General features: G+C 36.7%; 2 protein-coding genes and 2 non-coding genes across 4 annotated transcripts; 1 reads left to right on the top strand and 3 right to left on the bottom strand.

The window, feature by feature from the left end:
* Nucleotides 1-6,179: 6,179 nt before the first annotated feature.
* Nucleotides 6,180-8,254, bottom strand: LOC6033168 (U4/U6.U5 tri-snRNP-associated protein 2). The gene is made up of 3 exons (XM_038257186.1): nucleotides 8,092-8,254; nucleotides 6,771-8,025; nucleotides 6,180-6,713 (listed from the first exon to the last, which is right to left on the bottom strand). The coding sequence occupies exons 1-3, from the start codon at nucleotides 8,123-8,125 to the stop codon at nucleotides 6,407-6,409; spliced, it is 1,596 nt and encodes a 531-aa protein (XP_038113114.1). The 5' UTR covers nucleotides 8,126-8,254; the 3' UTR covers nucleotides 6,180-6,406.
* A 3,038-nt stretch (nucleotides 8,255-11,292) lies between these two features.
* Nucleotides 11,293-13,327, top strand: LOC6033169 (mitochondrial-processing peptidase subunit alpha). The gene is made up of 3 exons (XM_038256476.1): nucleotides 11,293-11,487; nucleotides 11,555-12,954; nucleotides 13,022-13,327. Exons 1-3 carry the CDS (start codon nucleotides 11,426-11,428, stop codon nucleotides 13,195-13,197), a joined length of 1,638 nt encoding a protein of 545 aa, XP_038112404.1. The 5' UTR covers nucleotides 11,293-11,425; the 3' UTR covers nucleotides 13,198-13,327.
* Nucleotides 13,328-13,672: 345 nt separating this feature from the next.
* Nucleotides 13,673-13,744, bottom strand: Trnap-cgg. Its single transcript has one exon. It is a non-coding gene; the product is annotated as a tRNA-Pro (tRNA).
* Nucleotides 13,745-13,902: 158 nt separating this feature from the next.
* Trnae-uuc lies at nucleotides 13,903-13,974 on the bottom strand. Its single transcript has one exon. It is a non-coding gene; the product is annotated as a tRNA-Glu (tRNA).
* Nucleotides 13,975-18,681: the final 4,707 nt, after the last annotated feature.

Below are 18,681 nucleotides of genomic sequence, written 5' to 3'. Positions count from 1 at the left end.
AGATTGAATAAAAAAACGTTAGGTTTTTTTTTTCATTAATTCATTCAATGAATATACAATTAATAATGTGTTAACGCGTTAAGAAAATAAATTTAGTTATATATTTATATCAAAGAGCGTCGTTATTTATTTGTCCAAAATTATTCCCTTTAAATTCTTTAGGCCGTCTCCACGGCTGGGGTGCCGTAATCAAATTTGTTATCTTAAAAAACTCCGTTTTTTTTTCAACAATGGGTTGCAGAGTTTTGGCGATTTATGCCTAGAATTCTAAACGTTTGGGGCAAAAAAATAAAGTTTTTTTTTTATTTCACTTCTTTTTTTGTTGATTTTTTTAGTTTTTTTTTATTTTTTTAATATCTGAATTTCATAGATCTAGGGTTTTTCCTCAAAATTTATTTTCCCTAAAAGAACACCCAGTTAGCAAAATCCAAACGTAGAAATATGTATCCTCCCTACAAAGGTTTATGAATTGATCTCAGTTGAAAGGTTCTCCAAATCTCTGAATTGCAAATGTAACATCCTGGAGCAGAACTGTTAAATTCTAATAAAAACACAATTGAATTCTAATATCTGAATTTTTATTTTTTTTAATTTATCAATCATTAACGGTGCACATCAACCAAAGCTTTTGCACCCAGATTTGTGTTACAGACATTTTAGTATCTTCAAAACTACGGGTACTATTGAAATATTTTTTTATTCATCCCCTAAAGTACTGTCCACAAAGTAATTTACAACAAAGTTTGATTAATTTTACAATCCCGCTATTGCAGGATTGGGTCCGTAAGTTTAACAATTTTGGAACAAGAAGACAACAACTTCCTTCGTTGCTGTGCACCCTTAAATGTTTTAACATTTAGATTTTTTTTTAATTTTTGTTCTGCAAATTTTTTTTATATTTTTTTTTCTTTTCTCACTAAAGAAAGGTATAGAATTTGTTTTTGGATTTGGCTTTAGATAACTGTCATAATCCGAATATTTAATCGAGGAAAATTAATCGGAAGAATCGCCGAAAAATCATGGTTGATTTATTTTTAATGATTTGATTTCTAGCTAAACATTTCATTAGGACATAAAACCTAAACCCGCAATTTGAAAAAATCGCCGTTTTTTAGTTCTTTTTTGAATTTTATCTTTTATTTTTATTCTTAAATTTGTTATAATTTTTTTGTTGAATTTTTCGTTTTTTATGCAGATTTTTTTATCTGATTTTTTATTTTTTTTTTTATTTTGATGGTTGTGTTTTTTTATGCAATACATAATTAATAATGTTTTATCTTTTTGATTTTTTTCTCGGGTTCTTTTAATTTTTTTTTTTAGTTTTTGGATTTTTAATTGTGGTTATTAATTTTTTGATAAATTTTAATATTGTTTTTAATCCGTTTAATTTGTTGTTAAAATTTATAGTTTTTTACATATTTTTTAATATTTCTTTTTTTGTTTATTTTGAATTTTTGATTCTTCAGATTTTGTTGACTTTTAATCATGCTGATTTTTTAAATTATTTTTTTATTTCTTTGATATTTTTAATTGTTTGTAGTTGATTTCATACCAAACATTTTATTAAGGCACAAAACCACAGACCGCGATTCGAGAAAGTTGCACATTTTTCATTATTATTTTTGTTTTTGTTAATCTTTATTTGTTTTAGGATTTTTGGAAACTTTGTTTTTTTTTTTTTTAGATTTGTAATCTTGGTTTTTCATTTTTGGATGTTTTTTATTGTTTTTTATTCATTTGATTTGTTGTTTAAATTTCCAGTTTTTCTGTAAATATTTGATATGAATATCAGATTTTTTATATATCATTAATATATGAATTTTATGATTTTTTTTGTTTTTTAAATCAACCCGTTTTTTTTATTACAATTTTTTTAATTTTAGATTTTTTACATTTTGTAGTTTTTTGATTTTTAATTCTTATTTTTTTGTTTCGATTTCGTGCCAAACATTTCATCAGGGCACAACATCAATAACCGCGATTCGAGAATATTGCTATTTTTCTTTTAATTTTTTAAACCCTATTTTTTATTTATTGGATTTAAATATTTGCTTTTCATTTCTGATATTTTTAATTGCTTTTAATAACTTTTGATTTTTATTTTATGTTGTTAAATTTTGAAGTTTTTTGTAGATTTTTTTATCTGATATTTTTTTTCAATTTTATGAATTTTCAGATTGCAAAGATTGTTTCATGACACATTCTCCGGCAATGTACATCTTAGGATGAAATTTTGAAAAGCGTGTATGAGCTATTTGGATATTTTTCCTCGATTCTAGACTACTTGAAGCTTCAAAAATCATGGTTTTCATTAATTGAACTTTTGAATATCATTATGTACAAGTTGGTTAAGTTATGCAACAATTCGTGATAAAATCAGCGTTTTAAAACATTTTTCTAAAAACTCCTGGTTTTCAGCGAAATAAAATCCAAAAATTATTATTTTGATTGCATTTTGTAGGTTTTTAGATGTACTAAACGGAAATGTCATGGATTTACAGTTTATCTTAAGTTAAGTATTTTTTCAAACTAGTGTAAGTTTACCATTTTATTGCGTTGCAACGTCACAAAAAAGGGACAGTTGTTTATTTCAACAGAAAACTAAACATTCAATCATTTTGATATTTCGGATGCTCTTTGTACTTGGAAAGAGCTTTCAATTGCAACCTAGAGCGACTAAATTGGTTGTCTAGATCCAAAGTTACAACAGGTTTAAGTTTGCGTTGCAACGTCACGAAATTTTAAATCATATTGGTCACATGGCAAAAAAGGTGTATGCGTAGTTGATTGTTGGAGATCAAAGGATAATAAATATTATATATGTTTTATATAATGTTTCCGAGTCTATTTACAGAAAAATTGTACGTGGGTCATTCACAAATTCCGTCACTTAGGTTTGTAGCAACTCGAAAAAAGTATGTATTTTATAAAACTTGTTGAGTAAATCAAAATAGACCGATGTTCACAATGGGGAAAAATTCTAAAACTTTCAAAAAAATAATCACGTGGTTACTGGATGGCCCCTTTATGATAAACTGATTTATGTGAGGGTGCATTCTAATACAACGCAACGATTTTTTTTTATCGCACACCCTTATGTAGGCCAAATTACGGTGAAATTCACCAAACAATAATAATCACGTGATTTGATTGTTTTTTTACAAACTTTTGTCACTTTGTTGTTGGACGAACCCTTACCTAAATAAGTTGTATGCAACGTTTAGTTGTTCGCAATTAAAAATGTTATGTTGCGCAGGTAAACAGTTTTATTATTTCCTCAAATTTAATTTAAAAAGCACAAAAGTCAACAAAATAAGTTACGTTGTTCGCAAATCACCCCTTAGGGGCCATCAACAAACGATATGGGCACTTAAGTTATAAATTTCTGCCCTCCTGAAAACTTGAAGCTCCATACCTCCCTTCTAAAACTTACACGTGTTACTTACGAGCGTTCTTGCATTACGTAACAAAACATTTATATTTTTAGACCCCCTCCACCCCCTGGTAATACATTTCCGATACATTTTTTTTGTATAAATCCTCGAACCGCGCCCCCCTCCCCCTTGATATTACGACGTTACGTAATGCATGGACGCCCCATAACATGGATAGAGGAGGTGGGAGTAGGGGGGGGGGCTGTCCTTCGTGATAATGGAATAATACAAATATTTATTTTTTACTTAGAAAATGCTTGGAAAACTTTGTAAATCGTACTGCTACTGTGAAAGCGGTATAGGGGGAGGTGGGGGGGGGGGCGGTCTAACATGGGCGGGCCAATCAATTCACATGTCCTTGTACTGTCTATTAATGTCTAATAATAAAATCATAACCTACAGTTGCTCAAACTAACAAAAACTTTGATTTATTTTGAAACTAACATTTCGTGACGTTGCAACGCAACGAAAAACCCTGTTTTCAAAAACAGTGCGTTGCAACGTCACGAAATGTAAATGGTCTTTAAAAATCGAGGTTTGATTTTTTCGAAAAACTAATGATTGCATTCGATTTGTTGGCCAATTTTACACTAAAAATGGAAGAAGAACTCCAAATTTGCCGTTTAACAGAGCAGAGTTAATGGCGAAACATGAATTGGGTCAGGATTGAGAAAAAGTCACGCGTTGCAACGTCACGCTACATATTCCCCTCTCAAAAATAGAATATTCGCTTAAAATAATGTTTCAACATTGTTTCTTATAGGAAATTTAATGTACTTTCCGAATCTGTAATAACATATGTACCTTTTCAATGTATTTTTTTAGTTACAGCCGAAATACTGAAAAAAAGAAAAGTCAAAGCGTTGCAACGTCACGACGGAATGTGTCCATTCAATTGGTTTTTTTTTAAATTTAAGTTTTTATCTTTTTGATTTTTTTTATTCTTGATTTTTTTACTTTTTTTAATGTTTTGATTTAGTGCCAAATATTTCATTAGGGCATAAAACTGAAAACCGCGAATCGAGAAAATTGCACTTTTTTCAATTATTCTTTTTTTAAATTTTTTGGATTTTTTAATTTTTTATTAATTTTTATAGAATTTATAGTGTTGGTTTTAAATTTATTGATTTGATAATTTTTCAATTGTTTTTAAGTTGTTTAATTTGTTGTTATTTTCCTATATATATTTTTTTTTGTTTATTTTTAATTTAATTTTAACTTTTAAGATTTTGTTGACTTTTTTTCATTCCAATTTTTTGAATTACATTTTATTAACTTTTTGATATTTTCTTTTTTTGTAATTTTCAATTTTTTTTAGTTTTGATTTCGTGCTAAACATTTTACCAGGGCGCAAACCCAAAAACCGCTTTTTTTTTCTTTTAATTTTTGAAACTTTTTGAATAACAATTTTTTTTAACTCAATTTTTAAATTTTTGGATATTTAATGTTTCTGTTTCTGATATTTTTTAATTATTTTTAATTCTTTTAATTATTATTATTTTTGAGCTGATTTTTTTATCCGATTTTTTTTATATAAGAATTTTAGATATTGATGATTTTTTGAATGTATAATGTTTTTATCTTCTTGTTATTTTTTTTTAGCTTTTTTATGTTTTGATAAAGTGCCAAATATATCATTACGGCACAAAACCAAAAACCGCGATTCGATCTTTTTCAATTTTTTTTTATGTTTTATTTTATTTTTGAATTTTGGTTTTTTTTATTGTTTTTAATTTGTTTAAATATTTTGTAAAAAAAATAGTTTTTTTGTATTTTTTTAATATATGATTTTTATTTTCAATTTATAAATTTTAAGATTTCTTTGACTTTTTTAATATTTTAATTCTTATGTTTTCTTATGTTGTTGTCTTCTTATTCCAAAATTGTCAAACTTACGGACCCAATCCTGCAACTACGGGATTGTAAAATTAGTGAAACTTTGTTGTAAATTACTTTGTGGACAGTATTTTAGGGGAAGAATTAAAAAATATTTCGATAGTACCCGTAGTTTTAAAGATACTAAAATGTCTGCAACAAAAATCTGGGTGCAAACGTTCTGGTTGCTGTGCACCGTTAAAAGGATTTTTTATCTTTGTATTTTTTGTGGTTTTTTGATTTTTTTTTGTTTTGTTACAATCACAAAAAAGCGATTCGAGGAAATCGCTGGCGAAAACCAGACCATTTTTTTATTTCCTATTTGAAAAAGAAGCTTGACTGATGGTATTTTTTAATCTACAAAAAAAATCAGCAAAAATTATAAAAATTAAAAGAAATAAAAATAATTAAAAAAAACAGAAATTAAAAACCAACATAAATGCAAAAAAAAAGTATTAAAAAAATCTACAAATTCAAAAGTTTAAAATTTTATAACAAAAATAGCGATATTCTCAATCGCGGTTTTTGGGTTTGCGCCCTGATGAAATGTTTGGCACGAAATCAAAAGTATAAAAAAGTAATAAAATACAAAAATACAAACAGATATTAAAACATTAACAATCATCAAAATCTAACAATCTAGAAAATTATAAAAAATCGTATTATATTTAAAGTTGTTGTCACCCAGAAAAACCCAGATTTTTTTCATAAAAGATCAAATTTTTAATGAAGATTTAAGTGCAATCAACTGAAATCAATTTTAAATATCTTCGTTTTTCGTGTCAAATATCACATCATATCAATGGCTTGTAAACAGTTCAACAAGCTCAAAGGGTTTTCTCAAATTTCCTTTTATCAATAATGTACCACTTTTTCGTCGCATAGGTAAACTATCTAATTGAGTACCCGACGCGATTGGTAGTAAACAATGTACATATTTCCTATGGAGCAAACAGTCAAACTACCGCTCGAATCGGGTACTCCATCGAAGTGAACAATTTATTGAACCTTATTTTTAGAACCTACACAATCGGCACTGCAAGAAAATTGCCGAACAACAAGTGAAATGAAAAACTAAGAAAAAATAGGGAAATTACCTAAACAACCGTGGCCGCCATCGGCACATCCTGAACTCCCTCTTCCCCCTCGCCATCCTCCTCCTCCTCCTGCTGCTCGTAGATTTGAATGTACGCCTCCGTCAGCGTAATCATCTGCGGCAGAATGCTCGTCACGTGCAGGTCCTGCATCTCGTACCACTGGTTGGTGCCCTTCTGCAGCACGTGGCACCGGTACGTGCCGGACTTGGGCTCGCCGTCGTGCACGATGTTCGCCACCAGGTTGTACTTGGTGAAGCGGTGGGCGCGCTTGTTCTCCTCCGTCAGGATGTCGCCAAAGTCGATGTTTCTGGGGGGAATTGAGTTAAATTAGTTTGATGATTAATTTTTTTCGCGAGTTACTCACTTGACCGGAAAGTTGACGATCGTCGGGTTCTTCTCCAGGAAGAACGTGTTCTTGGTGAAGCGCTTGATGTACAAGATGACAAACTTGGGCAGTCGCGTGATCTCGAAGCGCTTCAGGAAGTTCTCCTTGTACGTTTTGTACTCCTTCTCGGAGACGGCGTTGAATTTGGCCAGCAGCTGGTACAGGTTGACCTGCGGGATGATGTTCTCCCTGAACTCGTCGATGAAGAGCGGCGTCGCGGGCAGATCGCACGTCAGGTAGAGAAAGGTTGAGGTTTCGGATTTTTCCTGGTACTCGTCGGTCGCAAGCAGCAGCTGCTTCTGGACGTCGTCCAGCTCGGTCGGGGGCAGCTTCCGGGTGTAGATCTTCATCTCGCCGAGGAAGGTTCGGTTGACGACCGAAGAGTTGGGCTGTTTGTTGCCGCGGAGTTGTTTGTGCAGGCTGTGCAGGAACCAGGAGAGGAATTCGATCGGGTCGCCTTGCTCGGTGATCTGGAACTTCTTACTGGACCACAGCACAACCGCCTGGAGCATTTCGTGGGGCGAAACGTGTGCTTTGAAGTTGCGTGGATTCCACAACTTCCGCAGCAACTCCCCAAACCGCTGAACCAGCGTGAAAGCCGTGTCTCCCGGCGGTCTCTTGGTGTTGGCGTAATTCTTCTCAATCAGGAAAAAGTCCCGAATCGGCTTCACGTGCGACAACGACTGCAGAATCACGTTACAGTAATCGTTCGCCTTAATGTTGTTCATGCCCACAATTCCAGGCGCGTAAATCGTTCCGTCCACCGTCCGCGACATCTTCTGGTCCTCCTTGTCCAAATTCCGAATATCACGCTGGCTAAACACCGGATTCAGCACGTACTTGATATCGTCCAGCGAAGAATCGATAATCTCGTAATTGTCCGGCAAACAATAAAACTTCAACGTTTGCAAATTCAAAAACACATGATGAGCCTCCGCCACCGAGTGCGTGTAAGCGTGCGTGTTGGTCCCCCTCCCCTGAAAGTACTTCCCGCACACCAGGCACGCGTACACGTTGATCCGGGTCAACGACACCGAGCACAGCTTCTCAAAGTCAAAGTCCAGCAGATGCCGATTGATCGTGTCCAGATACGGGCACTGCTTGGACCGGTTCGCCGCCTGCGCCGGATCGATCTTCACCTTTGGCTTCTGCTCGTCCTCGTCGTCATCCTCCGGCCCGATGTCCTCCAGCCGGGGTCGCTTCACCGGAGAGCCCCGAACCGGTCCCGAAACATCTACAAAATTTGGAGGTTAGTTTCACTCAAACTCTTCACAACACAAAAAATCAGCACGAAACTCACCGGAATCCTTTTTACGCTTGTGAGCGTCGGCCATGGCTAGTCAGAATGCACAAAATTAAACACTTTTGAACGGAAAATCTGGCCAAATTTGTGAAATAAACGGGCCCCAAAACTCGAAACCGTTCGTAAACGTAAAAAACAAGCCGAAAAGTTTGTTGTTTACAAAACCGCAGTGACGAATTAAGGGTGACAGCTCGGGGAAATGAACGCTCTGTCGGATGAACGCGAACCGTGGTGCCAGATTTAAAAGTCAAAATAGTTATGGCCTATAGATATATCTACAATCACTTAGCTTAGAATAATTAAGTAAAGTAAAATGAATGAGTTACTTAGAAAAGTACGCAAAATAACGGCCGTCATCTACAATCAACTTAGAAAACTTGCTGGACTGATATACGTTGCTACGCAGTTGTTTGTTTACCTTTGATATGGAAACGTCAACTTATCGTAGATTTTGAAATTTCCGAACCATACGTAAAGTTTCTAATTTGATTACTTTTCCATTGTAGAAGAACAGATTCTTTTCCATTGATTCAAATTCCTAAGCTAAGTGCAATTTTCTAATTAAAGTGATTGTAGATAGGCCATTAGGTCACCATCATAACTGGAATGACGTAGGACTACGTTACATTTGAATATTTTTGAATTTTGAATTGAATTTATTTTTACACATAATACTTTTTTTGTAAACACATTAATACAAAACATAAATGCATTAGTAACAAAATACAAAATACAAAAACGAGATTGGGATCTGAAATTTCTATCTTAGTGTTGAGGAATAAAAGGCTTTCTGTCAGAAATTTACAAGCTTTTTTCAAAAATGTCGAAAGTTCAACAATTGAGTCCTAAAATCAAGTTTAGATTGGTGATATTATTGTTCACAATGATAAAGCTTATTTTTCTGAGTACAATGACCCTTTGTACGAACACAAAGAGTTTAAAATGGATTTTTAAATCAATTTTTAAAAAATAACTTCGCGGTCCATCGCGGTCCATCTTTACAGAAAAGGTCCTACTTGATAGGCGATCCATCGAAACAATGTTGTACTGTAATTTTATTTTTTTGCATAAAAATTAAAAAAAAGTGATCAGAAATGGTCTTTAATCGTGTTTTGTACCGTTGTACATAAAATTTTGATTTTAAGCTATAGGACTCTTTATGCTACCCGATTTGATTCCTACCGAGTTTGCCCTCGAGTTCATCTGTATTGAGCGGTATACGCACTTCGGAAGGTCAAAAAAAATCAAATGGGCAGCAGCGGCAGCAAAGGCAAGCCAGATAGGATGAAGAAAAACCCCAAGAAATCGTTCCCTCTCCTTTGTTCTGCTGGTCGTAAAGTCATTTCTTGACCCCTTTTCTTGGAAGGTGCGTATTGGCCCGAAGAAGAAAAAATCTGTCGACACCAGTCGGGAGCTAAGTTTTGAATGCGTATTTCGTAGATCTTTGGATGTCTGCTCATGTTGGTGAGAGCAAACAATACCAAAAATTTCAAGAACTAAACAAAAAGCAAAAACTTGAAACTTAATGATTTTTAAATGATATATAGATTCAGAGTTAATTTTTCTTGATTTTCTGAAGATTTATTTCTAAATTATATGGAACTTTCAAATTCCTTTTGATTGTTTTTTTTATTTGAAAAAAATTTAGAATTCATTTTTTTATATGTTTTGTTTGTTAGTTTGTCTGTGTTTTTGTAATTTTTTTAATTCTAGAAATTGATAATTTTTAATTTTTTCGATTTTTTTGAAAATTTAGTTTTTTTTTAGTTTTTTTCCTAATTTTATGTTTGTTAGATTTTTTAAATTTCTGGAATTTTTGAAATGTTGGAGTTTCCAATATTTTTGGTTTTAATTTTTTTTAATTTTTGGAGTTTTATGTAGACTTTTATGTATGATATTTCAATTTTTACTAATTTTTGGAATTTTGTAAATCTAATCTATCTGTTTTGTTTTTGAATTTTAAAGTTTAAGACTAGGTTTAAGATCTTTTTAATTTTTAGATTTTTTTATTTTAGGAATTTCCATTTTTTTTAATTTGTGGAATTGATAAAATTTTAGAGTTTTGTTTATTTTTTATATTTTTGTAATTTAAATTTTTTTTAATTTTTTGTTTTTAATTAAAATTTTGGATTCTTTTGAATTTTAGGAATTTTCGATTGATTGATTGATTGATTTTCTGGAATTTTGAAAGTTTTTTTTTTTTTTGCAACCAGCCAAAGTTGTTTCCATGTATTTTTAGATCTACGTTCTATACATGCAAATAACTCGCATAGGCATTTGGAAGGTGTTAGCTCTGCCGAGCTTCGGTGACCCATTTCTACGCTGGCTAGCCGAGCGCGAGGTACTTCAGCTTTATCGACAAGCCCCGCCCTGAAGAACGTTTGGACCAATCGGGTTCAAACGTTATTTAGAACTTCCGAACCCTTGTCAAATGGACAAGGACCCAGCGCGTATATAGTTGACAGTAACATTATTCCTAATTCCAGTCATAGCTCACCAAGCCGTGATGGCCTAGTGGTTAGCATTTTTGCTTACCAATCCAAAGGACGGGGGAACGAACCCCGAATCGAGCGACATTGATTTTTCGTTCATGTTCAGAGTTTCAAGATTAATATTTCCTATACTTTCTCGTTGGGAGCAGATGGGAATCGAACCCAGGACCATTCGCTTACAAAGCGAACACCGTAACCAATCAGCCACGGCCGCTCCTTTTCTGGAATTTTAAAGTTTTGTATTTATATTTTTGTTTTTTTTTTGTTTTTTTTTGGTTTTTTTTAAACAAAAATATTAGTTTTGTATTTATATTTTTGTTTTTTTTTTATTTCTGTATTTTTGTAATTTTGTATTCTTGTATTTTTGTATTATGTATTTATGTATTTATGTATTTATGTATTTTTGTATTTTAGTATTTTAGTATTTTAGTATTTTAGTATTTTAGTTTTTTAGTATTTTAGTATTTTAGTATTTTAGTATTTTAGTATTTTAGTATTTTAGTATTTTAGTATTTTAGTATTTTAGTATTTAAGTTTTTTAGTATTTTAGTATTTTAGTATTTTTGTAAATATTTTTTTTTTATTTTTGTGTTGTAGAATTAATATACAGACTCCATTTTCAAACGTTTCACTATAAATGAACTCTCCAACACCGTTTGGCAACACTGCCAAATTCATTTCGTTCACCCCACCGCGAGATTCATCCATCTGTCAAACTCGATCTGCGACTTCCAAATCCTTCGGCCGTAGTTGATTTTCAGGACATCAAATTTCGTCATAAAATCGCACAAAATCCGGGTTAAAAAGCCTCCAAATCTTGCTCCCTCCAGCACCGCAACATGCTCTCGTTGCCCCTCGGTACCGCGCAGGCCTTCGCCCGGCGGATATTCCTGAACAAATAGTAAGACGATCCGAGCGCAGTAACCTCGAAAATGTGTCTTTAATCTTTTCTTGTTGTTGTTCCGCAGTTACACCAGCGTTCGGCCTTACGTCAGCGGTCCGGTCGAGGGTGGCCGGGCCAGCGTTCCGGATGGACCGACGGTGAACGTTCCGTCGAAGGAGGTGGTGACGGCGTTGCCGCCGCTGTCGCAGCCGGTTCCGGACTTGGGACCGGTGCAGTATGCGAGGCCCGGGGACCAGAGCAACGTGACGCAGGTTACGCGCCTTTCGAACGGGTTGCGGGTGGCGTCGGAGAACCGGTTTGGGCAGTTTTGTACGGTGGGGGTGGTGATTGATTCCGGGCCGCGGTACGAGTTGGCCTATCCGAGCGGGATTTCGCACTTTTTGGAGAAGTTGGCGTTTCAGTCGACGGCCAGCTTTGGGGAGAAGGACGTGATCTTTAAGGAGTTGGAGAAGCATGGTGGGATTTGCGATTGTCAGAGCTCGCGGGACACGTTTGTGTATGCGGCGAGTGCGGACAGTCGCGGGGTTGAGGCCGTTACGCGGATATTGGCGGATGTGGTGCTGCGGCCGCGGTTGGCCAATGAAGAGGTGGAGTTTGCCCGGCAGACGGTCAAGTTTGAGCTGGAGACGCTGGGGATGAGACCCGAGCAGGAGCCGATTTTGATGGACATGATTCACGCAGCCGGGTTCCGGGACAACACGCTGGGATTGCCGAAACTTTGTCCGTTGAAGACTGCGGATCAAATCGACCGGAACATGCTGTTGACGTACTTGCGCCATCATCACACGCCGGATCGGATGGTTTTGGCAGGGGTTGGCGTTCCCCACGATGAGCTGGTCCGTTTGGCGGAGCGTTTCTTCGTCGAGGGATCGGCCACCTGGGAATCGGAGAAGGTTCACGCTAAAAATCCGACCGGAGTGGACACTTCGATCGCGCAGTACACCGGAGGATCCAAGCTGGAGGAATGTGCCATCCCGGTGTACGCCGCAGTCGGTCTTCCCGAGCTGGCCCACGTCGTGATCGGTCTCAAAGGTTGCTCCCACCAGGACAAAGACTTCATCGCGGCCTGCGTGCTGAACATCATGATGGGCGGCGGCGGTTCCTTCTCCGCCGGAGGCCCGGGCAAGGGCATGTACACTCGGCTCTACACGAACGTCCTCAACCGGTACCACTGGATGTACAGCGCCACGGCGTACAACCACGCGTACGGCGATTCCGGCCTGTTTTGCATCCACGCCACGGCACCGCCCACCCACGTCAAGAGTCTCGTCGAAGTCATCACGCGGGAACTGTACGCGATGCAGGGCCGACCCGGCGACCAGGAACTTCGCCGCGCCAAAACCCAACTCCAGTCCATGCTGCTGATGAACCTGGAAGCGCGCCCCGTCGTCTTCGAGGACATTGGACGCCAAGTGTTGGCCACCGGCGAGCGAAGACGACCCGAGCATTTCATCCAGGAGATCGGTAAGACCAAAATCCCCCCCCTTTTTCAAAAAATGCCGCTTTTCACCACCCCAAATTAATTTTCCAGAGAAAATCACCGCCGAGGACATCCAGAACGTGGCGAAGCGATTCCTGGCCTCGCCGCCGGCACTGGCCGCACGCGGAGAAATCAAGGGCATTCCCGACGTCAAGGACATCCAGACGGCGCTGGCTGGCGGCGAGGGGCGACTGCCCGGTAACCGGCGGCTCTCGCTGTTCCGATGAGCAGCAGCAGCGCAGTCAGACTGCGTAAAATTAATCAACCTGTGAGTAAGCGTTAGATTTTAATGTCGTCGAGAAAATTTTGTTAGCTATTAAAGAAGAGAGAGAAATAAATTGGAACTATTGGAACGAAGAAGCGCGTTTTGTCAGCTTCGGTTATATTGCACACTTTGCACCAAATTCTCCACCCTTGCAAATCATAACTGCACACCAAATATTTGCACACTTGAAATCCTACCCCTTCTCCCCCCCGCTCGCCTAGAGTGGTGCGTGTCTCGACTGAGCTTTGTTGCTTTCGAACACTTTAGAACAGTTTCGAACTAGGGTGTGTGTCTTAGACAGTTTTTTTCTGCTGTAGTTTGAGGTGTGCACTTTTGTATAGAGCTTTCCACAAGTTGCACGATTGTCTAAAAATCGCTGCAATCTGCAATAGAATGAGCAAAAAAGAACTTCCCCACCGTGTGATGAGGAGAGTTGCGGGCTCGTCCGGGATTTGAACCCGGGACCTCTCGCACCCGAAGCGAGAATCATACCCCTAGACCAACGAGCCAGTTATTGACGAGTGAGCTTCGACGAAATCATATTATTTTGCCGAAGCCGCACAAAAAAACAATTCAAGACCCAATATTAAACAAAGCGGATAATAATTTAATTTAAAATATAATCAAATCTCCGTGATTTGGCGGACTATAAAATGTTGTAAAATATTTCCCATACCGGGAATCGAACCCGGGCCTTCTGGGTGAAAGCCAGATATCCTAGCCACTAGACCATATGGGATATAAAAATAGTTTCAATATATTGGTGTTGAATCCGAATGGGGGGAGGTGTCCACGTGCTTCCATCCCGCCAGTTCATATGTATAGCCTTAGTGTTGTGTTCACTGTATTTGATATTTTGTGAACCACACCGTATGCTGTACTCGACAGATATGGACTGGTTCCCGGCCGGGCTGATGGGTCTCGCAGCTGGCTAGTTGAACGTACCTGTTAGAACATCAAATCATGATGTTTTATCCTTTTGTTTCCTTAGTAACAGGAGAATAGTTAGTTCAGCAAGGGAAGCAACAGTTTGATACGTTCAGCTGTTGAAGCAATTGCTTTCGATTCAAACTTGTGCTGAACATTGTTGGACTACCTAGACTACGGTTGAAAGTAAACAAACATGAGGGTACAAAGGGATAAGCTCCCCCCCGGATGGGGCTAAATTGTGGAACGCTCCCAGTGAGTTTTGCTGAGCTGCTTTGGACATTTTAGGTAATAGTTGTATGAAAATAGTTAGAGCTCGGTATTAATTCACTGGGATGTCGTGTGCAAATTCCCGTGCTTGTGAAGTTCTGTTTCTGTGCCACTGTTGTGTTAGCTTGTAACATGTTCGACATGACACTAATAACCAGCAGTGATTAGTTATGCGGAAATTTCCAAGTACGGGAACACGACGAAATTTAGACGACCCGAAGAAATAGTGAAAGTGATAGTGAAAGCAAAATAAATAAAGTGTCAGTAAAGAATCATGAAGTGAAAATATTATTTTAATTGTTTATATTTAATATTAAATTACACTTTACAGCTGAGTTGAAACTCACTATCAAAATCTAATGTTTTCTTGTGTTCTCTTTTGTTCTTTTCGTTTCAAACTGAATGAGCGAGCATCTGACTTGCTACGCAGCCGCAGGATACAACAGACGTTGAGGACAAATAAACACCAGCTGTGATCAATACCACACCGACTGACGAGGATTGCTACCAAGCATGGTGTCCACGGCTTTATGTCCGACCGAGAGACCTCCAAGGTCGCAGGAAAGTATTAATTAGTATCGCCTCTTTATGTTTGATCCTTTTGTTAATACAAATTCCTTTGCAGATACAAACCACTTTAAAGTATGCCTCGCGGCTTGCTTTGAAATTTTTTGAAATTAAATATGTCTTTATTGAACATTCTTATAATAATTACATTTCTTTTACATGATAAGTGGTATGGCCTAATGCTCTTCATCTTTGTTGTATTTTTCGTTTTATTATTAACTGATCACATTTATTTATTTGCTTCAAATTGTTTTACATTATTGCATTGAATTGAATACATTTGGGTAAAAAAGAAAAAAAAATCACTTTAACAACTAATCCTAACCTAAAACTAAAAAAATAAATCCATTGAAATATTCAAAATCACTAGAACGAGTAAACTACGCACTGTATTTTAAGATGAAAGCTCCAAGAGTTCTTACTTGTTCCTGGCGAGTTTTGCACCCACGCAGAGTTGTTGTCATCTCGATGAAAATGTTCAGAAGTTGCGGCTTGCTTTGATCTTTTGCTTATTCTATCCGCTTTCTACCCCCAATGCGTCCTGCACGGAGAACCTGGGGTAGCTTATGGTTGACCTGGGGAGCCCGAGGAATTATGCCGTAGGTGGCTCGTATAGTCTTACTCACCTATCCTCGCGGCAAGGTCTTCCGTAGGTCTACACCCGAACATGCGACGTGGGACTGCATGAATCTTCAGCTGCTGCCGGAAGGGTGTATTCCGAAATTACCGAATTACCGAATATATTGGTGTTGAATCCGAATATCAGAGGAAAAATATACATGTATTGTTATATCTTCCTGAAAAAGCATTTAAAAAATTTAGAACTTTCCATAAAATCTGCAATTACTATTTTTATTACATGGTGTTAAGTTGGAAATACTTTTTATGAGCAATACAGTGTAGACACGTTAATCTTAAGTCAGCGTTTTTTGCGATAGTTTCGTATAGTATATCGAAGGCGTTTTGCGTAAATTCGCACTTTTATTTTCTAGTTAGAAATATTGGATTAAGCCTGGTCTACAATAGGAAACTCGCAGGATCGCAGATGCAAGCGCAAGTTTTAAACACATGCAAATCAATCTGATCTTCTACAATGACAATGCTGCGTTGCTGCGATTCTGTACTAAAATCGCAGACCGCAGGTCGCATGTTCTAAATTTTGAAATAAATGAAAATTTTCGCAGGATTTCTGCGTTGACAGTTCCAAATGGGAAATCACAGCAACCAACGCAGCCCATTGTGGATACTCGCAGGAAAGTCTGCGTATTTAGAACGAAAATTTTTCACATTTGTCATCGCGGCGCAGCGTAGGATCGCAGCAGTTTCCCGATGTAGATCAGGCTTTACGAGTTAGCTTCCTCATAAGACCGACCAAGTCTAATAGGTTTGAAATTTCTACGATGCTCGAAACTCCAAAATTCCCAATTACTTAAAATTGAGGTACTCAAAGATTTTCAAAATTCTGAAAATATTTACATTTAAAAGTTCTTCATTCTATAAATTCCTTTAATTCTAATATTCAATAAACAACAATATTTTTTTTTGTTTTTAAATGATTTCTTTTTAAAATTACAACTTTATCAATCATTATTTTTTTGAAATATTAAATTTTCGTTTAAGTGTACCATCATCTGGGGCGAATCGGGACAGATGGGGCGAATTGGAACAGATGTTTTAGCCTTGTTACTGCATAATATATCGACGCCAACATTTCAAAAAGCATCATGTACAAACCAGGAAGGTGCTGTGTCCTATCCCTCGCCTAGACCAGACCAAAATCCATGATAAAGCTGTCAGACCAAATCTGTCAGACCAAGACTGTCAGACCAAAGAGCAAAAAGTAAACAATCTTGGTCTTCGCCGTAGGTGCACACAAATCAAGAAAAGAAAATTTGAAAAAGAATTTTATATTTTTTTAATTCAATGACTGGTTTTGGACTGCAAAATTAAATGTACGTCAGAAAATGATTAAACCGTGCGGCGGCCTGTACACCGACAATGAAATAAGCAATTAAAAGCCTTATTCTTACACTTTAATTTTTGGTCGCGTTTTCGGTTTACACCTGAACAATCTTGAAATTATTTATAAGGATTTGTGATTCCTCTCTTTCCATCATTCCCTTGGTACAAACCATGCGTTTTGAGAAAAACGCATTTGAATGTTGAGCATCCATTTTCAATTCCCATTTTAATATAAAAGCAAAATAAGATGTTTTAATAATAACAAACGATGTAAAACGTTGCTTTCATTGATACTTGATCATCCAAATTCAATAAAACATTATTTCCGTCGTTTTATTTAAGAAAAACAAACATAACTTCTTTTGAAATCACCAACGTCTATATCACCCTGCTGTCATTGAGGGGGACGCTTTGTTTTTCCTCGCCGAATGTACATGGCGCTTTGTTCATGTTGCTTTTTTTCGTCACGAGGTTCATGTAGTCTTTTGTTTGACAGGTTGACAGAGCTATATAAACAGGGACTGCTGATGGCAGAGATTTTGTTTATGTTACTTTATTTAAAATCATGATTAAACAGACTTTACTGAAGTAACTTTTGCTCATTTTTGGTGGAGAGGTAGCTTATTAGGAGTACTTTTAGAATATGCAATAACCCAGAAAGTGTCAAAATGTACATGATGCCTTTTGAAATGTTACCGTCAAATTATTGTATTTAGATTTGATGATTTTTAAAAGAGGGGTAAAGCTTTTGCGTAACAAAAACAATCATACACTCAAAATCAGAAGTACCCCTCAAAAAGAGTTCTTTCTATCCTTTATCTGTAAACATAAGGTAGACAAACCTTTTTTTTATGGTTTAAACCTTTTCAAAAGGGTTTGTCTACCTTATGTTGACAGACAAAAGGTAGAAAGAACCCTTTTTGAGGGGTGCTTCTGATTTTGAGTGTACAATTTCGCCCATTTTTTCTGTGGGAACCCATATTTTTGGATTTTGATATTTATAAAATTCACGTTTCACGCTATTAAATTATATTCAATTCAATTCAATTGGTGTTTATTAGAATTTAACAGTTCTGCTCCAGGATGTTACATTTGCAATTCAGAGATTTGGAGAACCTTTCAACTGAGATCAATTCATTAGCCTTTACAGGGAGGGTACATGTTTCTAAGTTTAGATGTTGCTAGCTGCATGCTCTTTTAGGGAAAATAAATTTTGAGAAAAAACCCTAGATCTATTAAATTATATTAAAACCGGTTCGGTTGCTCTAGAAGGTGCTCTCCAACTTTCCCGAAGAGAGTCCCTGACTGAAAAGTCCGTCGGACGTCCGTCGTTTGTCGTCCGTGCAATCGTACGACGTCGCACGACAATGTCGTGCGACTTTCGCGCGAATGTCATACGTTTTTGCACCAAAATGTCGTATTTGTCGTGCGATCGATGATCGAAATTGTACGACATTGTCGTACGACATTCGACCGACGTCGCACGGTTTTGTTATTTAGAATGTCGTGCTATTGTCGTGTGCTGTCATTTCGGATTTTCAGGTTATGTTTCAGTTAAAAAACGGTTGTTTTGTTTTTATTGTTTTTTTTTTATTCAAGCTGTCAAAATTTCAAAAAAATATTTACTTGTTCACTTAATTTAGCTTGCGATTCTTCTCCAACTTGGCTTCCTTCGGGATTTGCCTTGACCGCAGCCTCCGGCTTGAATGTTGGTATTCTT

The sequence above is a fragment of the Culex quinquefasciatus genome, chromosome 2, assembly GCF_015732765.1.
Source record: "Culex quinquefasciatus strain JHB chromosome 2, VPISU_Cqui_1.0_pri_paternal, whole genome shotgun sequence".
NCBI lineage: Eukaryota > Metazoa > Arthropoda > Insecta > Diptera > Culicidae > Culex > Culex quinquefasciatus.
This window is presented reverse-complemented; position numbering and strand designations above follow the sequence as displayed.

Bases quoted from the DNA above. Each gene is read 5' to 3' on its own strand.
- LOC6033168 (XM_038257186.1), bottom strand. From the start codon at position 8,125: ATGGCCGACGCTCACAAGCGTAAAAAGGATTCCG. The intron at 8,026-8,091 runs GTGAGTTTCGTG...CAAATTTTGTAG, and splicing joins CAAGCGTAAAAAGGATTCCG to ATGTTTCGGGACCGGTTCGG. The intron at 6,714-6,770 runs GTGAGTAACTCG...AATTCCCCCCAG, and splicing joins ATCGTCAACTTTCCGGTCAA to AAACATCGACTTTGGCGACA.
- LOC6033169 (XM_038256476.1), top strand. From the start codon at position 11,426: ATGCTCTCGTTGCCCCTCGGTACCGCGCAGGCCTTCGCCCGGCGGATA. The intron at 11,488-11,554 runs GTAAGACGATCC...GTTGTTCCGCAG, and splicing joins CGGATATTCCTGAACAAATA to TTACACCAGCGTTCGGCCTT. The intron at 12,955-13,021 runs GTAAGACCAAAA...TTAATTTTCCAG, and splicing joins GCATTTCATCCAGGAGATCG to AGAAAATCACCGCCGAGGAC.